The 24,022-nt window shown below is 43.0% G+C and overlaps 1 protein-coding gene across 2 annotated transcripts in view; it reads right to left on the bottom strand.

The window, feature by feature from the left end:
* LOC140359965 (adenylate cyclase type 5-like) overlaps positions 1–24,022 on the bottom strand; it is a 101,380-nt gene that overhangs the window by 22,661 nt on the left and 54,697 nt on the right. For both annotated transcript variants that reach the window (XM_072445249.1, XM_072445250.1), the window contains exons 3-8: positions 23,592–23,713; positions 14,939–15,050; positions 8,652–8,779; positions 5,939–6,097; positions 4,323–4,464; positions 3,131–3,268 (exon numbers count right to left, since the gene is read on the bottom strand). In XM_072445249.1, the coding sequence (XP_072301350.1) occupies positions 3,131–3,268; positions 4,323–4,464; positions 5,939–6,097; positions 8,652–8,779; positions 14,939–15,050; positions 23,592–23,713 (801 nt within the window). The remainder of the gene's footprint in view (positions 1–3,130; positions 3,269–4,322; positions 4,465–5,938; positions 6,098–8,651; positions 8,780–14,938; positions 15,051–23,591; positions 23,714–24,022) is intronic.

Genomic DNA, 24,022 nt, shown 5'->3' with positions numbered 1-24,022 from the left:
GGAAAGGAAGGACATTGGTCACTTTTTTCCTCTTAATTGTTTCACGTGTTGTTGTTGTTGTTGTTGTTGTTTACGTTGTCGTCTTGTTAAATGTACATTTCACTGCAAAACAATGACCTTTGGAAGCGGGGCCTATTTTTAAACTAAACTGAACTGTGTCGGTGTAATCCCTCATTCGTCCAGGCGTGTTCCATAGTAGAAAAAGCTTCAGTTGTAGTCATCTGGACTCAGTTTGAAAAAATAGACGTTTCGACTCTCATCCAAGAGTCATTGTCAATTGTCATTGTTACCCCGCTTGGGCTCTCAACAGAGTGAAGAGAACCAAGAAGCAGGACAAAAGGGAAACTGAACAGAGAAGGAAGGGTGTTTCTAGCCCTTATGTGTCTGGCCTGTCGGAAAAACTGCAGAGAATTTTTAGACAACACGAAGTCCCTGTTTATTTTAAACCAGGAAACACTTTAAGACAAAAACTGGTTCACCCTAAGGACAAGTTGCCGACTCAAAAACAGAGCAATGTAGTTTATTCGATCCAATGCAGTGAAGAAAGCTGTAAAGAACGGTACATAGGTGAGACAAAACAGCCTCTACACAAGAGGCTTTATCAGCACAGAAGAAATACAAGTTCAGGACCTCAGAGTGCCGTGCATCTCCATCTTGAAGCCTCTAATCACTCGTTTGAAGACGGTGAGGTGAAGGTTTTAAGCAGGGAGAAAAGATGGTTTGAAAGAGGAGTCAAGGAAGCTATTTTTGTTAAAAAAGAAAGACCTTCTTTAAACAGAAATGGAGGGCTAAGGTTTAATCTTCCTGTTATTTATAATGGGTTACTGAACCCCTGGAAAGGTAGAGGACCAGGACATTTAGATGCTAATCAGGTACTCAGGGTGGTTGAGCCAGGGTCTCACAAAGACAAAGAGGATTCTAATAGCCCATTAAGATTCTGAATAGGCTAGCTCGGTAGATACAAGGGGGAGTTTCTGTTGAAACAAACAACTCTTTCTACTTCAGGAAGGCTCCGCCCAATGGGCGGGTCTTACCACAGAACAGTATTAATATCGGAGTTCTCGACCTAAATTCTGTTATTGACAATGACTCTTGGATGAGAGTCGAAACGTCTATTTTTTCAAACTGAGTCCAGATGACTACAACTGAAGCTTTTTCTACTATAAACTGAACTGTATTAAACTGAACTTTATTGAAACACTCTGGAGCACAAACAAACGCCTGATGTCGTGTTTTACTCTCATTATAAGTAAAACAAGCTCCGCCCACAGGAACATCAGATTTGAAGGAGTAAAAACTGCTGCTGATTTAGGGACTTGTAATAAAGTAAAAATACAAAAGTTATATTACAACAAACTGACCCCGATTCCTCCCAAAAAACGACTTGATTTAACTAGAAATAAGTGTGTTACAATCTTCTTCTTTAAGTACAACATGGACAAAGTGGAATAAATGAAGAAAAACAACAACAATATGTCGGTGTAATCCCTCATTCGTCTGGCTTCAGTTGAGTCCAGATGACTACAACTGAAGCTTTTTCTACTAAACAACAACAATACTTAAACAATAATCATTAAAAAAAGAATGAAAATATCTTCCTCCAATGCAACAGACTGTAGTGAATGAAGTATTAAAGTAAGAGTCATCTGTGGAGTCAGGGCGCCCTCTACTGGACAAATGTCACCATCACTGTAGCGATCATGATCCTCAACACGCCTTCGTTTATATCCATATATTTATATATCCATATATTTATATATTTATATATCCATATATTTATATATCCATATATTTATATATCCATATATTTATATATTTATATATCCACATATTTATATATCCATATATTTATATATCCATATATGTCGGTGTAATCCCTCATTCGTCCAGGCGTGTTCCATAGTAGAAAAAGCTTCAGTTGTAGTCATCTGGACTCAGTTTGCAAAAATAGACGTTTCGACTCTCATCCAAGAGTCATTGTCACATATCCATATATTTATATATCCATATATGTATATATCCATATATTTATATATTTATATATCCATATATCCATATATTTATATATCCATATATGTATATATCCATATATTTATATATCCATATATTTATATATTTATATATCCATATATCCATATATTTATATATCCATATATGTATATATCCATATATTTATATATTTATATATCCATATATTTATATATCCATATATGTATATATCCATATATTTATATATTTATATATCCATATATTTATATATTTATATATCCATATATTTATATATTTATATATCCATATATTTATATATTTATATATCCATATATTTATATATTTATATATCCATATATTTATATATTTATATATCCATATATTTATATATTTATATATCCATATATTTATATATTTATACATCCATATATTTATCGCTGGTCTGCTGCGTCTCGAGTCCGTCTGTGTTTTTAACGAGCTTTAATGAGTAAAAGTGTCAGGTTTGCTCCTGTTTTCACTCAAAGTTTGACCCTTAAGTGCAAAGTCACAGCGGTCGCACCGTCAGGAACAGAAAGTGACTCAACAAACTGAACATAATATTCGGGATATTTAAAAAAACTAAATATTGAGGTACAGTGAGTCATTCCAGCCATTAAACGCATAATAGAGAAGAAAAAAACATATATAAGTCGCACCGGAGTATAAGTTGCACTGGAGTTTAAATCGTACTGGAGTATAAGTCGCACCGGAGTATAAGTTGCACCGGAGTATAAGTCGCACTGGAGTATAAGTCGCACTGGAGTATAAGTCGCACTGGAGTATAAGTCGCACTGGAGTATAAGTCACACTGGAGTATAAGTCACACTGGAGTATAAGTCGCACTGGAGTATAAGTCACACTGGAGTATAAGTCGCACTGGAGTATAAGTCACACTGGAGTATAAGTCACACTGGAGTATAAGTCGCACTGGTGTATAAATTGCAATGTATTTGACAAGACCAAGAACAGACATTTCATCTTGAAATCAAAACTATGACAAAAGGTGCGACTTTTAATTCGGTACAAATTCCTGCCCATTTTGTCGACACGTGTTTCTTGAGTACTTATACATCACTGTTGTATTATACTTGTATTTTCTCACCATGCGCTTCATTTCTTTGGAGATCTGGTTTCCTCCGAGGTGGTTGTAGAACGGCCGGTCCGTCCAGTGTCCGCTGTTGTGCGTCACCGAGTTCGTCCTCTGACGGTTCATTTTGGCGATCAGGGCCTTCTCCTCTTTCTGAAAACCAGAGAGGAAATGCACCGATTCATGAGTCGAGTCGAACGCAGAGACATTCAGCATTCTTCACAGCGGCAGAAGGAGTGTACGAGTGTCTTACACGTGCTAAAGGTGAAATAACTGACCTCATAAATGAAATAACTCATCTTTATACAAGTCAAAACATGACTTTGTCTCCAGGAAGGAAGAAGGAAAGGAAAGGAAGCGAGAAAGGAAGGAATGAAGAAAGGAAAGGAAGGAGGATGCTAGGAAGGAGGGAAGGAAGGAGGAAAAGAAGGGAGAAAGGATGCTAGGAAGAAAGGAAGGAAGGAAGGACGGAGGAAAGGAAGCGAGAAATGAAGGAAAGAAGAAAGGAAAGGAAGGAGGAAAGGAAAGCAAGGGAGAAAGGATGCTAGGAAGAAAGGAAAGGAAGAAGGAAAGGAAGCGAGAAAGGAAGGAAAGAAGAAAGGAAGGAAGGAGGAAAGGAAGGAAGAAAGGATGCTAGGAAGAAAGGAACGAAGGAGGAAAGGAAGGAGGAAAGGAAAGCAAGGTAGAAAGGATGCTAGGAAGAAAGGAAGGAAGGAGGAAAGGAAGCGAGAAAGGAAGGAAAGAAGAAAGGAAAGGAAGTAGGAAAGGAAAGCAAGGGAGAAAGGATGCTAGGAAGAAAGGACGGAAAGAGGAAAGGAAAGCAAGGGAGAAAGGATGCTAGGAAGAAAGGAAGGAAGAAGGAAAGGAAGCGAGAAAGGAAGGAGGAAAGGAAGGAAGGAGGAAAGGAAAGGAAGGAAGAAAGGATGCTAGGAAGAAAGAAACGAAGGAGGAAAGGAAGGAGGAAAGGAAAGTAAGGTAGAAAGGATGCTAGGAAGAAAGGAAGGAAGGAGGAAAGGAAGCGAGAAAGGAAGGAAAGACGAAAGGAAAGGAAGTAGGAAAGGAAAGCAAGGGTTAAAGGATGCTAGGAAGAAAGGACGGAAAGAGGAAAGGAAAGCAAGGGAGAAAGGATGCTAGGAAGAAAGGAAGGAAAGAGGAAAGGAAGGGAGAAAGGCGCTGCCCTCTAGTGGCCCACACAGGCGACACTGACCCTTTTCTGGCTGCAGCCCACGATGAGGAAGGTCTCGATGTTGTTCCTCTTCAGATAAGCGTTCCTGTCGCCGCCCGCTCCAGGCTCCACGTCGTAGTCGCCGTTCAGATAGTTCAGCGTTGCCTTGGTGATGTGGATGCGGCTGAAACGCAGCGCGACCAGACAAAAGACACGTTTCATTCCAAGATCCAACTACTAAGCTATAAACACACATATTTAAAGAAACGGTCAAAGTCTAAATCCTCACAAACGCTGCCGCTAACGATTACTTTGTTAATTGATTAATTGTTGGAATTGAAAGATGGAGAAATAATAGATTTGTAGTAAACTCTCATTGATTAGTCGAGTAAAACGGGGCAAAGTCAGACAAAAGCTGGCAAAACTAAACATATTCTTTTTTTTTAAACTTTTTTTTTGTTTAATCCAGTCCACTTTGCCCTTAATATCACTTAACACTGCCGACAACCTCAAATATGACACGTATTGCTATGGTTCAACATAATATACACACTTATTCTGACTTCTAACAAGTATTTTCAACATTTCATCTTTTTTTTCCGAAATTTTTTAGAAACAATTAAAGAGAACCAAAAAAACATAATAAGTAATGCGTATAATTAAAAAAAAAACACATCATACATCAAACTAAACACAAATACAAACAAAATCACGGCATATTTGAATTAAAACAAAAGTCCCATTTAGTCCAAAGTCTAATGAATTTGTCCATTTCCAAATTAAGTCAGAAAAACTAAACTTATTCTACATAATATTATCATTAATTCCTGCTGTTTATTCAGAGTCAGAGCCACAGGTTTGTATTCTTATATTGTTGCTCCTCCCGCACGGTCGGCTTTAGATACAAGTATATTTTATTCATCTTCATGTTTTTATGACATGTTTTGTTCTGGAAAATGGGACAAATAAAGCCTCTCGCACACACAAAACCCACTATTGACACAGAAAAATACTACATAAACGGCATAAATGTGCAGCATGTATCACAACGTATTCTGTGGTTTGTTCTTTCTCCTGTTTTATAATAAATCTGTGGCTACGATGTCTCAACGTTTAGAAAATAGTGAATTTGTTATAATTATAGTTACAAGAATTTCGAAGATATGCAGAATCTGACAGCAGAGCCTATCGTTTATTGCCAAAAAAGCTACAAAAAGAGTGAATAACACTGAAAAAAGCAGTATCGTAAACGTTTAAATAGTGGTATAAGGTGATATTTGTGATTACCGTATTTTCCGCACTATAAGGCGCACTGAAAAGCCTTCAATTTTTTCAAAAACACCTTATAAACAAGCCTTTTATATGGATTAATTCTTATTGTGCTTAATGACCTTGAAGCGATTTTGAATGGTACACATTTCGCTTAATACGCCTTATTTATGAAAAAAATTCGAAAATAGACCATTCATTGGCCTTATAGTGTGGAAAAGACGGTAATTTGACAAAAATTTCACATTCGTCTCATAATCAAACCTCAACTAACACATTTAAAGACGTCTGAATATCGCCATCGAGACTTTAAAAAGACGTTTAGTGACAATTTGTTTAACTGAGACCACCGGACAGGCTAAAAACACGCCGCCGGGCCTTGTACACACCCGGCTTGGCCTCCCGCCTCCATCTGATTGGCCAGTGTCACGTCGTTGGACCAGACGTCGAACTGCCACTTCCGGAGCCCCAGGACGCCGCAGTGCACCCGCCCGCTGTGGATCCCGACGCGCATGTTCACGTTCACGCCGGTCACCTCGCGCACCAGGCTGCACCGCCACAACAACGACACAACAACGACACAACAACGACACAACAACGACACAACAACGACACAACAACGACACAACAAGATCGTTTTAAAAGTACATTCAGAAGTATTCCATCGTGTATTCAACATAGACAGAACGGAGGGCAGTGTTTATGACGATATCTACTGTCTGGCCTGAATGAAAAACAAAAAACAGGCTTGATATGTGCACAAATTTACAGTTGTTATGAAAAAAGGTGCAACTTATAGTCCGGAAAATACAGTATATCTGTATATACTGTATTTTCCGGACTATATATATTTTTTCATAGTTTTGGCCGGGGTGCGACTTATACTCTGGAGAGACTTATATGTGATATTATTCATTATTTTCACACTGACAACCACAAGAGGGCGCTCTAGGCTCTAAGCGACGCAGAAGAAGAATCTGCACTTCCTCTTCCTCTGGAGTTTGTGGAGTTGTTTAGAAGTGACACAGAGGAAGAAGAATTCAATGGATTTAGTGATTTGGGGTAAAACTGATGCTTTGGTAAACCTGTTAGCATGTTCTTTATGCTATAGTTATCTGAATAACTGTTCATATGTTACGTTAACATACCAGACACTTACCACAGTTCTGTCTGTGCCTCATGTAGCTGAAGGTGTTAGCGTTAGCATACGTCATGTAGCTGATTTTATCAAATAAATTTCCCCCAAACATGCGACTTATACTCCAGTGCGACTTATATATGTTTTTTTCTTCCTTATCATGCATTTTTGGGCTGGTGCAACTTATACTCTGGAAAATACGGTACATGTGTAGTGCACTGTTCACTTTCTGCACTACATATCTGTACAACTGTAAATTTGTGTACATATCAAGCCAATTTTTTATTTTTACTTTTATTCTTATCCCATAGTAGACTTAAATTGTTCCTCTTTTGACTTATTCGTTGTTTTATTGCTTTATGTTGCACCAAATCACCAAAACAAGTTCCTGTGTTTGTGAAATCTGTTCATTGTCAATGGCAATAAACACTTTTTTTGATTCTGATTCTAAAATACTTTGGAGTTAAACAACAAGTATGCTGCATTATTAGTTTATAGTTTATAGTTTATAGTTTATAGTTTATAGTTTATAAGCCTTTAAAACATGAGTATCTCTGCTTTGGCCTTGCATGGTTTTGAACTTAAAGGTGCTGAACGCGTGGCGTTGGCGTGGCGTTGGCGTGGTGTTGGCGTGGTGTTGGCGTGGTGTTGGCGTGGTGTTGGCGTAGTGTTGCCGTGGGCGTGGTGTTGGCGTGGTGTTGGCGTGGTGTTGGCGTAGTGTTGCCGTGGGCGTGGTGTTGGAGTGGTGTTGGCGTGGCGTTGGCGTGGTGTTGGCGTGGTGTTGGCGTGGTGTTGGCGTGGTGTTGGCGTGGCGTTGGCGTGGTGTTGGCGTGGTGTTGGCGTGGTGTTGGCGTGGGCGTGGTGTTGGCGTGGGCGTGGCGTTGGCGTGACGTGGCGTTGGCGTGGCGTTGGCGTGGCGTTGGCGTGGTGTTGGCGTGGCGTTGGCGTGGCGTTGGCGTGGTGTTGGCGTGGTGTTGGCGTGGTGTTGGCGTGGTGTTGGCGTGGCGTTGGCGTGGTGTTGGCGTGGTGTTGGCGTGGTGTTGGCGTGGGCGTGGTGTTGGCGTGGGCGTGGCGTTGGCGTGACGTGGCGTTGGCGTGGCGTTGGCGTGGCGTTGGCGTGGTGTTGGCGTGGTGTTGGCGTGGTGTTGGCGTGGCGTTGGCGTGGCGTTGGCGTGGTGTTGAAGTGGTGTTGGCGTGGTGTTGGCGTGGCGTTGGCGTGGTGTTGGCGTGGTGTTGAAGTGGTGTTGGCGTGGTGTTGGCGTGGTGTTGGCGTGGTGTTGGCGTGGTGTTGGCGTGGCGTTGGCGTGGTGTTGGCGTGGTGTTGGCGTGGTGTTGGCGTGGCGTTGGCGTGGTGTTGGCGTGGTGTTGGCGTGGTGTTGGCGTGGTGTTGGCGTGGTGTTGGCGTGGTGTTGGCGTGGCGTTGGCGTGGTGTTGGCGTGGTGTTGGCGTGGTGTTGGCGTGGTGTTGGCGTGGCATTCGTGTGGGGGCGTGGTGTTGGCGTGGTGTTGGCGTGGGCGTGGTGTTGGCGTGGGCGTGGCGTTGGCGTGACGTGGCGTTGGCGTGGCGTTGGCGTGGCGTTGGCGTGGTGTTGGCGTGGTGTTGGCGTGGTGTTGGCGTGGCGTTGGCGTGGCGTTGGCGTGGTGTTGAAGTGGTGTTGGCGTGGTGTTGGCGTGGCGTTGGCGTGGTGTTGGCGTGGTGTTGAAGTGGTGTTGGCGTGGTGTTGGCGTGGTGTTGGCGTGGTGTTGGCGTGGTGTTGGCGTGGCGTTGGCGTGGTGTTGGCGTGGTGTTGGCGTGGTGTTGGCGTGGCGTTGGCGTGGTGTTGGCGTGGTGTTGGCGTGGTGTTGGCGTGGTGTTGGCGTGGTGTTGGCGTGGTGTTGGCGTGGCGTTGGCGTGGTGTTGGCGTGGTGTTGGCGTGGTGTTGGCGTGGTGTTGGCGTGGCATTCGTGTGGGGGCGTGGGACTCACGATATGGCCTCGATCATGTCCATGCCCATCTCCACGCAGCAGTGGGCGTGGTCGGCCCGGGCCTCAGGTAAACCGGACACACAGTAGTAACAGTCCCCGAGGATCTTGATGCGCAGACAGTGGTTCTCCTGGAGGAAGAAAACACGGATGTGATTATAGGTGATTATTATATGTGATTATTATATGTGATTATTATATGTGATTATTATACGTGTAAACAGGAGTCACATGGATCAGGTGATCAGGAAACGCTAATAATGACGTATGAACCTTCAACCTTTATGTGTTTGATGAGACGTTTGATTGAGTCACCAACTTTCCTTTGTGTCTAATAATAACATGAAAGCCCAATATGAAGCAAATGTGTGAGAATGTTTTGCATACATTTTTTTCTAGCAAATCTGCATGTTTAAAAAGTCGTAAATTTGCTTTTTTAACTACATAACACTGTGTTATTTTTTTAATTCAAGAAAAACACAATTCAAGTACAGTGACATAAAATAATAATAATAATAAAATAAAATATAGCCGCAAGCGGCAATGATCGGCCCTCGCTACGCCGCCGCCACGCCGCAAGAGGAGGGGGCGCTAACGCGCCCCAATTGTCCTTTTATTACGCCTACTGCTGAATCTGTGACGCTGTCACATCTTCTCCCCTTTGTTTTACCATCAAAAAGCAATTTTATTTTGAATTCTTGGCAAAATGTGCGGCTTTGCCGCACAGACACCGTGACTCTTTGAATACAAATGTGGATAACTTTTGATGGTCCACCCCTGAAGATGAGTCTCACCAAATTTCAGGTTAATAAGGCTAACGCCCTAAGAGGAGTTCGTGAAAGTCTAAAGTGTCAACATGTTCTGGCGATTTCCCCATTGGAATAACATGGAAGGTTTCGGTCATCGTTACGGCAAAGCCATAACAATTATGACATGGGTCTCATTGACTTTTTTGATGGGGATGCTAAAATTGAGTTTTGTGTAAAATTTCATATAATTTCGCAAAACTAAAAATTAAACCTCCATATAAAATCTGTAGGGGGCGCTGTGGCTCCAAATTAATTTATTTCACTTCAAGTAGGTTTAGGGCAAAGAGTTTAACAACTGATTCTAATTTGACGCAATTCGGACTTTATCTGCGCAAACGGCAGAAATGTAAAATTTGGGAGATTTCTGAAATTCTTGCTACAGTTTGCGGCTTCGCCGCACAGAGACCGTGACAGGTATCAATGTAATTTGGATAAATTTTGATGTCCCACTCCTCAGTAGCATTTTCACCAAATTTCAGCTTTTTAGGGCCAACGCCCTGGGAGGAGTTCGTAAAAGTTTGGAAAAACTCCAAAGTCGTGTTTAGCCATTTTTGAAGCAATATGGCCGACATTTGGTTGGGCAGACGGCGTTGCCGTAATAATATTTTTTACTTCTCTTGTCACCATCTACCTCTGCGCCAAATTTCATGATTCTACGATCAGATTTTTTTGGGGTCATTTCCAATCTCTCAATGCATTTTTGGTACATTTGGGGGCGCTGACGCGCCAATTTTTTTAATTTTAGAAAAAGGAAATAGCCAGAATGTAGAGAGGCACGATTTTTAGAGGTGTGCTAATTTTTGTGACTTTTCGTCAATGTTCACTGGGTGAAAAATAGGGGGGTTGGTCCCGAGAAGAAGAAGAAGAAGAAGAAGAAGAAGAAGAAGAAGAAGAAGAAGAAGAAGAAGAAGAAGAAGAAGAAGAAGAAGAAGAAGAAGAAGAAGAAAGAATAATATTCCGATGCGAAAACAATGTTTCCCATTTTTCAAATATCATAAACTATACATTTTCGGAAAGCGCTCGCGCTTTCCTACCTCATGGTGTGGGTCCCTGGTCACTGACGGGTACTTTCGTTAATTTTGAGTGGGCTCCGCCCACTTTGTGTTTTTGGCCCTCTATACAGTAATAATGTTCAATTTTTGCATTACATGCTTATATGCACGGAACATGCAAGAGATGGGGAACGTATTCGTGAGGTACTTAGCGCAAATGAGTGCTTTATATGGGGATGACGACCGCTTCGCGGTCGTCATCTCAATGTAAAGTGCTCGTTTAGTGCGAACTTTTGCACGGGCTTCGCCCGTTTACAACGGTAATGTTCCATTTTCCTACTACTAATTAGTATGCACGGGGCGTGCATGAGTGAAGGAGTGCGTTAGTGAGTGTTTGGAAGTGGGCGAGCGCTTCGCGCTCGATTTCGTGCGCACTACGTGCGCACTTTCGGAGCCGTGCTTCGCACAGCCTTACGAGATTAATAGGCCTCTCGCCAGCTTGTGGCGCTCGGGCCTAATAAAATACATACCATACATACAATAAATAAAATGAATAACATGAATACAAATTAAATGAAAAATAAATAAATAAAATAAATAAATGAAATATATAAATGAAATATATAAATGAAATATATAAAATAAAATAAATAAAATAAATAAAATAAATAAAATAAATAAAATAAATAAAATAAATAAAATAAATAAAATAAATAAAATAAATAAAATCAATCAAATCAATCAAATCAATCAAATCAATCAAATCAATCAAATCAATCAAATCAATCAAATAAAATCAAATTAAATTAAATAACATTAAATAATATGAAAAAAGACAAGGCAAGACAGATCTTGACAAAAGACGGATTGGGTAAAATTTGAAAATGTATGAAAAGTAAAGCATCTGAGAAAAGTCCCATTCAGTCCATCTATGTCCATATGTCCTTGTCCATATGTCATTTATAGCGTCTGTCCAGTCCTGTGACGGCCTCGTAAAATCTGCATGTTTTTTCTACTTAATTTCTGGCAAATTTGCGGGTTCAAACTTTTAAAAAAATCTTATCCTTTTCTCCCCCTCATCTACCATTGCCCTTCAACACAAAAAGGTCTCGTCCTATTATATCATCATCTCGTCAACTGTAACTGTCGCCGCTATTGTCCATATTTGTGCGTCGAAAACAAAGCCCCGATCAATATTCACACATCAACACACTTACGCGGTGTTCATAATGTGCTTGAACGGGCCGAGATGCGCTCCCCCCCCCACACACACACACGCACGCACACAATGGAGGTTTTTGTGCCGTTCTACCCAGAATCCTTTGCTGCGGAGACACTCAGGTGGTTATCATGAGTTCCCCCTTTGGAGCGAGGTTAGATTTACAGCCGGCAAAACAAACAGGCCTCTTAACAACCGCCCACACGCTGCGGATAAGGGACGGCCGCGTCAGGGGGAAAACGACGGCGATTCAAAGCGATCGCCGTGGTTTCACAGGGTCCCAACAATCGGACGCGTATTAGTGAGTGGCCATTATCGCGCAGCGCTCCCCCCCCCCCCCCCCCCCGCCTCGGTTGAGCACTCAGAGCGCTTTATGTCGAGGGATAAACAGGTGTACAGCGATACCTGGAGTCGAGGCAAGGTGAAGTGTCTTGCTCAAGGGCACTACAGCGGTGTGCGATATCGGTCAGCAGGGATTTAACGGCCGACCGGGCTAGATTTGACAGTTTCAAGATGTTTATGACTGTCGGTGGAGCGAAACATTGTATTAGTTCAATTAAATGTGTACCGTATTTTTTGGACTATAAGTTGCACCTTTTTTCATAGTTTTGGCCGAGGTGCGACTTATATTTATACTTATATACTTAAACTCCGGAGTGACTTATATGTGATATTATTTGTTATTTTCACACTTGCAACCACATTTCATACTCCAGTGCGACTTATATATGTTTTTTTTCTTCTCTATTATGCATTTTTTTGACTGGTGCGACTCATACTCCGGAAAATACGGTATACGCCATTGAGGGATTACGTTAAAGTCACCGTATTATGCTTTCTTGTGGCTTTGATTGAGTTTTAAACATGCTTTTGAGTCTAGTATTTCACATTCTTTAATTTAAACTCAAGTCTACATTTGGCAAACACTCGACTCCTCTGTTTCAATGAGGTGTTTAGGTGTTTGAGCGCCCTCTGCTGTGACGGGTAGGAATAAACAATGAAAAAAAATATGAAAAAATGTAGGCAATTCAGAGTGATACATCTCAATTAACTTTCATAAAACCAAAGGAAAACATGGTGTAATTTGGTCAGTTTAGGTTTTGGACTGTATTAGGGAAATCGGTGCATATAAAGTTATTTTCCTTTGTCTAGTTGATGATAAGTAAATGAAAAACAAGCGGTGAAGCAAACATAAAACTAATTTAATGGTATGTCGTGTTTTTACACTTTATTCTTTAATATAACACACAGACAGCAGATAGTGTATGAGGTCACGTGTCGGGCCATTTGAGGTCATGTATCAGCAGATTGAGTCATTCTCTGTCAGAACAGACATATGTCTAATATCAATGTGTGAATTTAACAGCACATTGTGTGAACAGTGTGGATCCAGAGCCATGACCATGTGTTATTATGCATTATTTATAGTGTTGTTGACCTTTAAACCTGCTCTTGTACCTTTACTTTAGCATCACATGGTTAAGGACCAACATGACTTCCTGTCAGACTCAGGCTCAGGCTCAGGCTCAGACTCAGGCTCAGGCTCAGGCTCAGGCTCAGGCTCAGGCTCAGGCTCAGGCTCAGGCTCAGGCTCAGGCTCAGGCTCAGGCTCAGGCTCAGGCTCAGACTCAGACTCAGACTCAGACTCAGACTCAGACTCAGACTCAGACTCAGACTCAGGCTCAGGCTCAGAAAAGGTGCCAATGAACAGAATTCACAAACATAACTTGCTTTGGTGATTTGGTGCAACATAAAACAAAGAACAATGATAAAACAACCTATACTCTGGCTTTTTCCCTGCTAAGAACTGACCTTTTGGCTCCATCTACAGGCAGCAGAGGAAACTACATAGGTGAAACACACTCTAGCTTTACTCCAACCTGTCAAAGCAGCCACACAACTGCAATGATCGTGATTAATGATTGTGATTTGAGGCAGAAATGCTCTGAGCGAGTCTGGTGATGATTTATGGACTTGAAAACGGCACGGACTAACTCGGATGTAGGACTCCAGCGATAGAGATGATTAATGGATACCTGTGGAATGTACAAGGAACAAAGAAGTGGATGACGGGGGCGGAGCCGACTGTGAAGGACTGGACTGGGATAACGTTGGGCAGATGCAGGATGGGACGTATGCCGGAATAATGTTTAGTTCTCTGAATTATTTATTCTTTAAGATGCTCCATTTCTTGTTAAGTTTGCCTTTCACTCTCTGGTTTGGTTCTGTTTGTGTTCAGAAGAGTTTTGTTTGGGTTTGGGTACAAAAAGTGGGGTGAAAAAAGCAGAACATCTCGGAGCTTTGACATCACAGATCAGGGAATATCAGAACAGAGTGTTTTTGACGCTCGGAGGTGAGAGGACTTTAAACAGGATTCATCAAACTAGCGCAAATTAAGCTAAATACAACTCCAGGTATTTGTTTCATGAGGGACAATGTTAAAACAGGATTAAAAAAACAGAAAAGACCATTTTGCCATCGTCTTGCCACTGAATAAGTGAAGAGTCAAGGGCAAAAACAGTTCATACCGTTTGAAAAGCTGTGGCATGCGATTTAAACTTTGCAGAATGTCCACAATCTATTCTATTGAGATACAATTATGAAGAGACTTGATCAAATCTAACGGTACGCAATTTCCACAAGACTAGTGGGTCCATTTCTGTCTATTTCTAATGCAAAAGTGTGCGGTTTGATTGACAGATTTGGCCTCACAATTTGGTTTTTGAGTGCGTTTTTGTCATTGTCGCTCTGCTTTTTGGCACTACAGCTTCTCAAGAGCTATAACTCACCAGCGTTCATTTTGTCTCGTAAGGTCTTATTCTATCCCTTATCTTATCTTATCTTAATTACCAAAAGGTTGTATCAAAATATAGAGTTCAATTAAAATCTTCAAATCTCCCACAGAAGTTGTAAAATCATTTCGAATCACAATTCCACAAGGATCGGCGCTCGGACCAAAACTATTCTTTATATTCATGATTTACCTGTTAAATTGCATCAAAATATCAAAATAATTAAACAAAATCTGACACTACAAAAGGATGGATGCAAAAATGAGAAAAACTAAATCATATCAGAAGATAGATTTTGTGGGAAGAGGAAACACCACTTTAGAGAATTTTAACCCCATTTATTTTCAATTTATAATTTCAGTCGATGAATTTTGCCATCTACATTTTTAGTTTTTGTAGTCATTTTGAGTTTTTCTGAATTTAAAAAATAAAAAAATAAATCACAGTATAGTTATAGTACATATAAAGTATTTCTTACCGCAGCGAGTTTGTCAAATCGAGCGAAGAGTTCGTTGAGCGTCATGACGAGCTCCTGCGCCGTGCACTGAGACGCCAAACTGGTGAAGCCCTCGATGTCGGCAAACAGGATACTGCAAAACACAGACAAATGAGCAGATATCAGGCCTATTATTATTATTACCATCATTATTATTATCATTCTTACTATTACTAAGTCTTTTTTTGACTTGTTTATATTCTAATTTTAAGATTTTTGAGATTTTCAAGCCCTCAAATTCAACAGTTTAAATTCATGGTGAAAAATGTTGAAAATCTACAAACTGAACATTTCAATGGTGAATTTTACATTTTGAATTTTTAAACTGAAAAAATACAATGAAAATGTAGACTGCAAAATTTACTGAACTTTAATTTTTTTTAATTTTTTTTAATTTCAGGGTTAAATAAAAGTATATCTTCTGAAACAAATCCTCTTCCATATGTAGATGCAAAATATTTAAATGATACTATACTAATCACTTTTATGTGGAGGTTCAGCCACCTTCTTAAGCTCATTAAATTAATAAACTGATTGAATAAACTGAGCTCATTAAAGTAATCCATCTCCATGAAGACAAGCAGATGGTGCAAAGTTACAGTTCAGGTCTGTGGAAAGGTGACCTGCTTTTTAACCCATCATCTACGACCCGGAGAGAAGCAGGCGGGGATAGGGGGTGAGTGAAAGCAGACATTTTCTGAGCACTCTGGCCTCGAACACATGATTACTGAACATAGATGAATCAGTCAAAATATAACTGATGTTAACAATGCTGGAAAAACATTAAACTGCGGTTAATAAAAATGTACAGTAAAAAACAAATCGAAAAGACAGCAAAAAGTTGAAATGACAGTAATTGAAATGTACTTTGTGCCAGTCGTTTGTTAAAACACATCCGAGCGTTGACCGAAGTGTCGCGAGAGGAAAGGCAGAAACAGTTGGGGAAATATCAGCCGGCTCCAGAAATAAATGAGCTGAAAGGATGTTTACGTTCATATCATTTCCACCAGAATTAAAATATTTGTGTTATAATTTCCTCACCGGTTCCATACAGCCGCCTTCCTGATAAACACACACTCAACACGCTGGTATTCAAGGGTTAAAGTTTAAACAAATAAATATTCAACTTAATGAAAAAAATATATAAAATGCAAAATAAAATGGTGTAATTATTAATTTTTTTTGTATTGAGGTAAAGCGATTAATTCAGATTTTAGGTTAACACTAAACTCTCTAAATGTGACACGCTGAGATGTTTTATTTAAACATTACACATTATGACTCTTTTTAGATTACGCTGAAACATTGACCCAAAGAAATAACCCGGAGCTAAAGCAGTGAGGTCAGATGTAAAGATGCAGTTAAACACATTCATACAGAGTCTAAATATATCTGTAGAGATGAAGCGGAGATTAAGTGTGTCTTTTGGGAACAGTTTCATGGAAAAAGTGATTTGTTTCCTGTGAACGGCTCAAGAGCAGAGACACTGGTGAATGTAAGAGAGGAGAGAGAGGGGGAGAGGAGGAGAGAGGGAGAGGGGGAGAGGGGGAGAGAGAGGGGGAGAGGAGGGGAGAGGGAGAGGGGGAGAGGAGAGAGAGGGGGAGAGGAGGAGAGTGAGAGCAGGAGAGAGAGTCGCTGTGAGGCTCAAGAGCAGAGACACTGGTGAATGTAAGAGAGGAGAGAGAGGGGGAGAGAGGGAGAGAGAGGGGGAGAGAGAGAGAGGGAGAGCGAGAGGAGGAGAGAGAGGGAGAGAGAGAGAGGGAGAGAGAGGGGGAGAGAGAGAGAGAGAGAGAGAGAGGGAGAGAGGGGGAGAGAGGGAGAGAGAGGGGGAGAGAGAGAGAGGGAGAGCGAGAGGAGGAGAGAGAGGGAGAGAGAGGGGGAGAGAGAGTCGCTGTGAGGCTCAAGAGCAGAGACACTGGTGAATGTAAGAGAGGAGAGAGAGGGGGAGAGGAGGAGAGAGGGAGAGAGAGGGAGAGAGAGGGGGAGAGGAGGAGAGAGGGAGAGAGGAGGAGAGAGGGAGAGGGGGAGAGAGGGAGAGAGGAGGAGAGGGGGAGAGGAGGAGAGAGGGAGAGGGGGAGAGGGGGAGAGAGAGGGGGAGAGGAGGGGAGAGGGAGAGGGGGAGAGGAGAGAGAGGGGGAGAGGAGGAGAGTGAGAGCAGGAGAGAGAGTCGCTGTGAGGCTCAAGAGCAGAGACACTGGTGAATGTAAGAGAGGAGAGAGAGGGGGAGAGAGGGAGAGAGAGGGGGAGAGAGAGAGAGGGAGAGCGAGAGGAGGAGAGAGAGGGAGAGAGAGAGAGGGAGAGAGAGGGGGAGAGAGAGAGAGAGAGAGAGAGAGAGAGAGGGAGAGAGGGGGAGAGAGGGAGAGAGAGGGGGAGAGAGAGAGAGGGAGAGCGAGAGGAGGAGAGAGAGGGAGAGAGAGGGGGAGAGAGAGTCGCTGTGAGGCTCAAGAGCAGAGACACTGGTGAATGTAAGAGAGGAGAGAGAGGGGGAGAGGAGGAGAGAGGGAGAGGGGGAGAGGGGGAGAGAGAGGGGGAGAGGAGGGGAGAGGGAGAGGGGGAGAGGAGAGAGAGGGGGAGAGGAGGAGAGTGAGAGCAGGAGAGAGAGTCGCTGTGAGGCTCAAGAGCAGAGACACTGGTGAATGTAAGAGAGGAGAGAGAGGGGGAGAGGAGGAGAGAGGGAGAGAGAGGGGGAGAGAGCGAGAGGGAGAGCGAGAGGAGGAGAGAGAGGGAGAGGGGGAGAGGGGGAGAGAGGGGGAGAGAGAGGGGGAGAGGGGGAGAGAGGGTGAGAGAGGGAGAGAGAGGGGGAGAGAGAGAGAGAGGGAGAGAGGGGGAGAGAGGGAGAGAGAGGGGGAGAGAGCGAGAGGGAGAGCAAGAGGAGGAGAGAGAGGGAGAGGGGGAGAGGGGGAGAGAGGGGGAGAGAGAGGGGGAGAGGGGGAGAGAGGGTGAGAGGAGGAGAGGAGGAGAGGGGGAGAGAGAGGGGGAGAGAGGGAGAGGAGGAGAGAGAGTGAGAGGAGGAGAGGAGGAGAGGGGGAGAGAGAGGGGGAGAGAGAGGGGGAGAGGAGGGGAGAGGGAGAGAGAGGGAGAGAGAGGGGGAGAGAGAGAGAGGGGGAGAGAGGGAGAGAGGAGGAGAGGGGGAGAGAGAGGGGGAGAGGAGGAGAGAGGGAGAGGGGGAGAGGGGGAGAGGAGGAGAGTGAGAGCAGGAGAGAGAGGGAGAGAGGGAGAGGGGGAGAGAGGGGGAGAGAGAGGGGGAGAGAGGGAGAGGGGGAGAGTGAGAGCAGGAGAGAGAGGGGGAGAGGAGGAGAGAGGGAGAGGGGGAGAGGAGGAGAGTGAGAGCAGGAGAGAGAGGGGGAGAGGGAGAGGGGGAGAGAGGGGGAGAGGAGGAGAGTGAGAGCAGGAGAGAGAGGGAGAGAGGGAGAGGGGGAGAGAGGGGGAGAGAGAGGGGGAGAGAGGGAGAGGGGGAGAGTGAGAGCAGGAGAGAGAGTCGCTGTGAGGCTCAAGAGCAGAGACACTGGTGAATGTAAGAGAGGAGAGAGAGGGGGAGAGGAGGAGAGGGGGAGAGGGAGGGGAAGAGGAGGAGAGAGGGAGAGGGGGAGAGAGGAGGAGAGGGGGAGAGAGAGGGGGAGAGGAGGAGAGAGGGAGAGAGGGGGAGAGCGAAAGGAGGAGAGAGTCGCTGTGAGGCTCAAGAGCAGAGACACTGGTGAATGTAAGAGAGGAGAGAGAGGAGAGACAGAGAGCAAAAGAAAGAAAACAAAAAACACATATATACATTTTGTTTTACACTTTTTCCCTTGACAAAACCTGCAGAGCGTGAAGGAAATCAGACTACTGACATCAGATGTAACTGTGACATGTCAGTAATCAGACAACCATCCGGCCGCTCGCTGACCGCTCTGACATTTACCTGGCATTTTAAAGCGAAGCGGCGACTGTTGTGGATTTCAGAGCGAGACAAAAAGTGCAACTGCCCATTAACGAAGGACAAAGAGACGACGGGAACGCACCGTGACAAAGAGACGACGGGAACGCACCGTGCCACGCCCGACGGAGAGAACGGGGTCGAAAAAAACGACGACAAAAACGAGATACATGAAAAGAAAAGCGTTATAGCTCTTGATGTGATGTGTGAAGCGGCCACAGGGGGCAGCAGTCGCTCAGCTGTGAGAGACGTATAGATTTAGATTCAGTCATATTAGTCATCTTCACCCTCTTTACCATTCATTTCATTTATACTTTTCAAATAAAAATGAAAAGATTGTCCAATTATATGTTAAAAACAGTCCAATAAAGTCTGTTTTTGGTCAAATAAATTTCCACAAAAAATGCGACAGTGCGACTTCTATTTGTTTTTTTCTTCTCTATTATGCATTTTTTGTCTGGTGCGACTTATACTCCAGCGCGACTTGAATATGTTTTTTTCCTTCCTTTATTATGCATTTTTTGGCTGGTGCAACTTATACTCCAGTGCGACTTATATATGTTTTTTTTCTTCTCTATGATGCATTTTTTTGCTGGTGCGACTTATACTCCAGTGCGACTTATATATGTTTTTTTTCTTCTCTATGATGCATTTTTTGGCTGGTGCGACTTATACTCCAGTGCGACTTATATATGTTTTTTTTCATCTCTATTATGCATTTTTTGGCTGGTGCGACTTATACTCCAGTGCGACCTATATATGTTTTTTTTTTTTCTTTTTCTCTATTATGCATTTTTTGGCTGGTGCGACTTATACTCCAGTGCGACTTATATATGTTTTTTTCTTCTCTATTATGCATTTTTTGTCTGGTGCGACTTATACTCCAGTGCGACTTATATGTTTTTTTTCTCTAATATGCATTTTTTGGCTGGTGCGACTTATACTCCAGTGCGACTTATAAATGTTTGTTTTCTTCTCTCTCTTTTCTTCTCAAAACTCTTATTTATGCCACGCCAAACGATTTATAATTTATGCCTCAAAATCACTAAATAATTTGCATTTGAACCAAAATGTAAATGGTCACAATCGTCGTCTGGTGAGAAAACGCTGTAAAACGCCACAAACGTGTTTTACACTGAAATGTGCGCCATTCCTGTTCTAGCGGCGCATAATTCAATCTTCTCTCACATTTTCGTGTTCCCGGTTGTAACGTGTGAAGTGAATTTTGATTTTTAGAACATTCGTTGCAAAGAAATGAAGTGGAAAACAAAATGATCTATGAAAAATAAGACATTTGAAATATTTAATCGGCAAAATGAAGGTGGGAATATGACGACTGACGGCTTCAAGATGCAGAATATTTGTGAATAAAATGTGGTACTTTATGAAAATCAGAAAGTCTTACTCACTTACATAGATTTTACTTATGTTTAAAACTGAGCTCAAACCAGGACTACACCGGGACTACACCGGGACTACACCAGGACTACACCAGGACTACACCAGGACTACACCATGTCTACACCAGGACTACACCAGGACTACACAATGTCTACACCAGGACTACACCGGGACTACACCAGGACTACACCAGGACTACACCATGTCTACACCAGGACTACACCAGGACTACACCATGTCTACACCAGGACTACACCAGGACTACACCGGGACTACACCAGGACTACACCAGGACTACACCGGGATTACACCAGGACTACACCAGGACTACACCAGGACTACACCATGTTTACACCAGGACTACACCAGGACTACACCATGTCTACAACAGGACTACACCATGTCTACACCAGGACTACACCAGGACTACACCATGTCTACACCAGGACTACACCAGGACTACACCATGTCTACACCATGTCTACACCAGGACTACACCAGGACTACACCATGTCTACACCAGGACTACACCAGGACTAAACCAGGACTACACCGGGTCTACACCAGGACTAAACTGAGCTCAAACCAGGACTACATCATGTCTACAACAGGACTACACCAGGACTACACCAGGACTACACCATGTCTACACCAGGACTACACCAGGACTACACCATGTCTACACCATGTCTACACCAGGACTACACCAGGACTAAACCAGGACTACACCAGGACTACACCAGGACTACACCAGGACTAAACCAGGACTACACCAGGACTACACCAGGACTACACCAGGACTACACCAGGACTAAACCAGGACTACACCAGGACTACACCAGGACTACACCAGGACTAAACCAGGACTACACCAGGACTACACCAGGACTACATCAGGACTACACCAGGACTACACTGAGCTCAAACCAGGACTTTCGACCGTGGGGCCGAGAGCATCTTTTATCGACGCAGCGCAGACGCATGCATCAAATCGCTTGTCAATCATCCCGCCGCTCCGGCCCCCGATGGTCGATACAGCGACGCACAAACCGAATTTAGTCTGAAATCCAATATCGCTCACGTGACGGACGGTCCTGAACGACAATAAGAGATGGGTGTGGATCACAGCCGCGTGAGATTACGCCGAGTCAATTTGTGCTCAATCTGGAAATCTCCACGGCATCTGAAACGAGCTGCAGAAACGACAATTATAGACTCGTTAATCTTCTCCGATCTAATCGTGAACGGAGGAACAAAAACGTGGAGCACTGCAACAGCCTGAACGTTACACACTTAAACGGGTCTAAACGTGGACTGAAATATTTCCGACTTGGGACATATGTTTAAAGGTGCATTATGTAACTTTCCATTCCGAGCAAAACAAAAGCGTCTCCATCACAGAGATATTAATAATGCCAATCAATGCCCGTGCTAACACTTAGCAACGCGGCTAGTCCAGTCAGCCTCTTTCTCTCTCTCTTTCTATCTCTTTCCCTCGCTCTTTCCCTTGTTCTTTCCCTCTCTCTTTCTCTCTCCCTTTCCCTCTCTTTCTCTTTCTTGCTCTTATCCCTTCTCTTTCCCTCTCTCTTTCTCGCGCTTTCTTTCTCTCTTGATCTTTCCCACTCTTTCCCTCTCTCTTTCCCTCTCTTTTTCCCACTCTTTCCCTCTCTTTTTCCTACCCTTTCCCTCTCTCTTTCGCTCTCTCTTTCTCGCTCTTTCCCTCACTCTTTACCTTTCTCTTTCTTGCTCTTTCCCCATCTCTTTCCCTCTCTCTTTCTCGCGCTTTCTATCCCTCTTTCTTTCTCTCTCTTGATCTTTCCCTCTATCTTTCCTACTCTTTCCCTCTCTCTTTCCCACTCTTTCCCTCTCTTTTTCCCACTCTTTCCCTCTCTTTTCCCACTCTTTCGCTCTCTCTTTCTCGCTTTTCCCTCTCTCTTTATCTTTCTTGCTCTTTCCCCTTCTCTTTCCCTCTTTCTTTCTTTCTTGATCTTTCCCTCTATCTTTCCCACTCTTTCCCTCTCTCTTTCCCACTCTTTCCCACTCTTTCCCTCTCTTTTTCCCACTCTTTCCCTCTCTCTTTTGCTCTCTCTTTCTCGCTCTTACCCTCTCTTTTTCCTACTCTTTCTCTTTCTCACTCTTTCCCACTCTTTCCCTCTATCTTTCCCTCTATCTTTCCTACTCTTTCCCTCTCTCTTTCCCACTCTTTCCCTCTCTTTTTCCCACTCTTTCCCTCTCTTTTCCCACTCTTTCGCTCTCTCTTTCTCGCTTTTCCCTCTCTCTTTATCTTTCTTGCTCTTTCCCCTTCTCTTTCCCTCTTTCTTTCTTTCTTGATCTTTCCCTCTATCTTTCCCACTCTTTCCCTCTCTCTTTCCCACTCTTTCCCACTCTTTCCCTCTCTTTTTCCCACTCTTTCCCTCTCTCTTTTGCTCTCTCTTTCTCGCTCTTACCCTCTCTTTTTCCTACTCTTTCTCTTTCTCACTCTTTCCCACTCTTTCCCTCTATCTTTCCCTCTCTCTTTCCTACTCTTTCCCTCTCTTTTTCCCACTCTTTGCCTCTCTCTTTCTCGCTCTTTCTCTCCCTTTCCCTCTCTCCTTTTTTTTTTTTTTTTTTTACAGTATAGCGTAAAACACACTTTGAAGACGTACAACTCCAGTAGGTGGCGGTGAATGCACCTTTTCAGTTTGCTGCCAACCGCCATTAAAATAACAGAAGAAGAAGAAGAAGAAGAAGAAGAAGAAGAAGAAGAAGAAGAAGAAGAAGAAGAAGAAGAAGAAGAAAAAGAAAAAGAAAAAGAAAAAGAAAGAAAGAAAGAAAGAAAAAGAAAGAAAGAAAGAAAAAGAATGAAGTGAAGGACTCCAAAGCCAGCCTCATGTATTTTTCCAATAGCTGTTAGCATTAGCTGTTAGCATTGTCAGTTAGCATTAGCGGTTAGTAAAACAAGGCAAGTTATGAATAACCAGAGTTGTCAGCTGGTATCAAACCATCGACCACATTAAATGAGGTCAAAGCCTCGTTAAAAGTCATTGTTGAGTGTTTAAACCTTTAAAAGTGTTTTATTTGAGATGATAATTAGCGTGTAAAACTCTCATCTCAGCTAAAGGCTAACTGTGTTTATGGTGAGATTTCTGCTCTTGCTTGTAACCATCTATGACCGCTAGCCAAGTGGTCGTGTCCGAGCACCGGGCAGAGGGAACGTCTCTGACCTCCACCAGCAGGCCTCCAGTAGAAAAGTTACACAATACATCTTTAATGGTCTAGATTTATTGTATTTTCCTGCTAAACCACGAGTCGCAGCGGCATAAACATGTCGCCGTCTTGTACCTGACGTTGTCGTGCTTTTGGATGTAGATCTTGTGGAACATCATGTCTTCCTGTTTGGCGTTGATGTCAGCTTTCATCTCCATGGCGACGTGGCGCGGGAGCACCGACAGGAGCAGACGTTCCTGAGGTAGAACATTAAAGAATGTGTAATATTATGCAATGACAGAATTACCTCGAAGAATTATTAAAATTAATTTATGTTTTAGGTTTTAAAGTAGGTCATATTTCTACAATTTAAATCCAACTGGAGCATTTATGTAACTACCATGCGGAAAGACGAATCCCGCGGTCATGGTAAATATGTCAGATTTAGAACAAAGGCAACTCAAACGTTTTTTTCAGGGTAAAAAATAAAGAAATAAAATGAAACAAATTCTTTCCAATGAACAACCTTTTCAGTACATTTTGATAAATTAATATTAATTTGAAAT

The sequence above is a fragment of the Eucyclogobius newberryi genome, unplaced genomic scaffold, assembly GCF_026437365.1.
Source record: "Eucyclogobius newberryi isolate DKJ021-1_F unplaced genomic scaffold, fEucNew1.0.hap1 SCAF_14, whole genome shotgun sequence".
Lineage (NCBI taxonomy): Eukaryota > Metazoa > Chordata > Actinopteri > Gobiiformes > Gobiidae > Eucyclogobius > Eucyclogobius newberryi.
The sequence above is the reverse complement of the archived record's forward strand: the minus strand, read 5'-3'. Positions and strand labels throughout refer to the sequence as shown.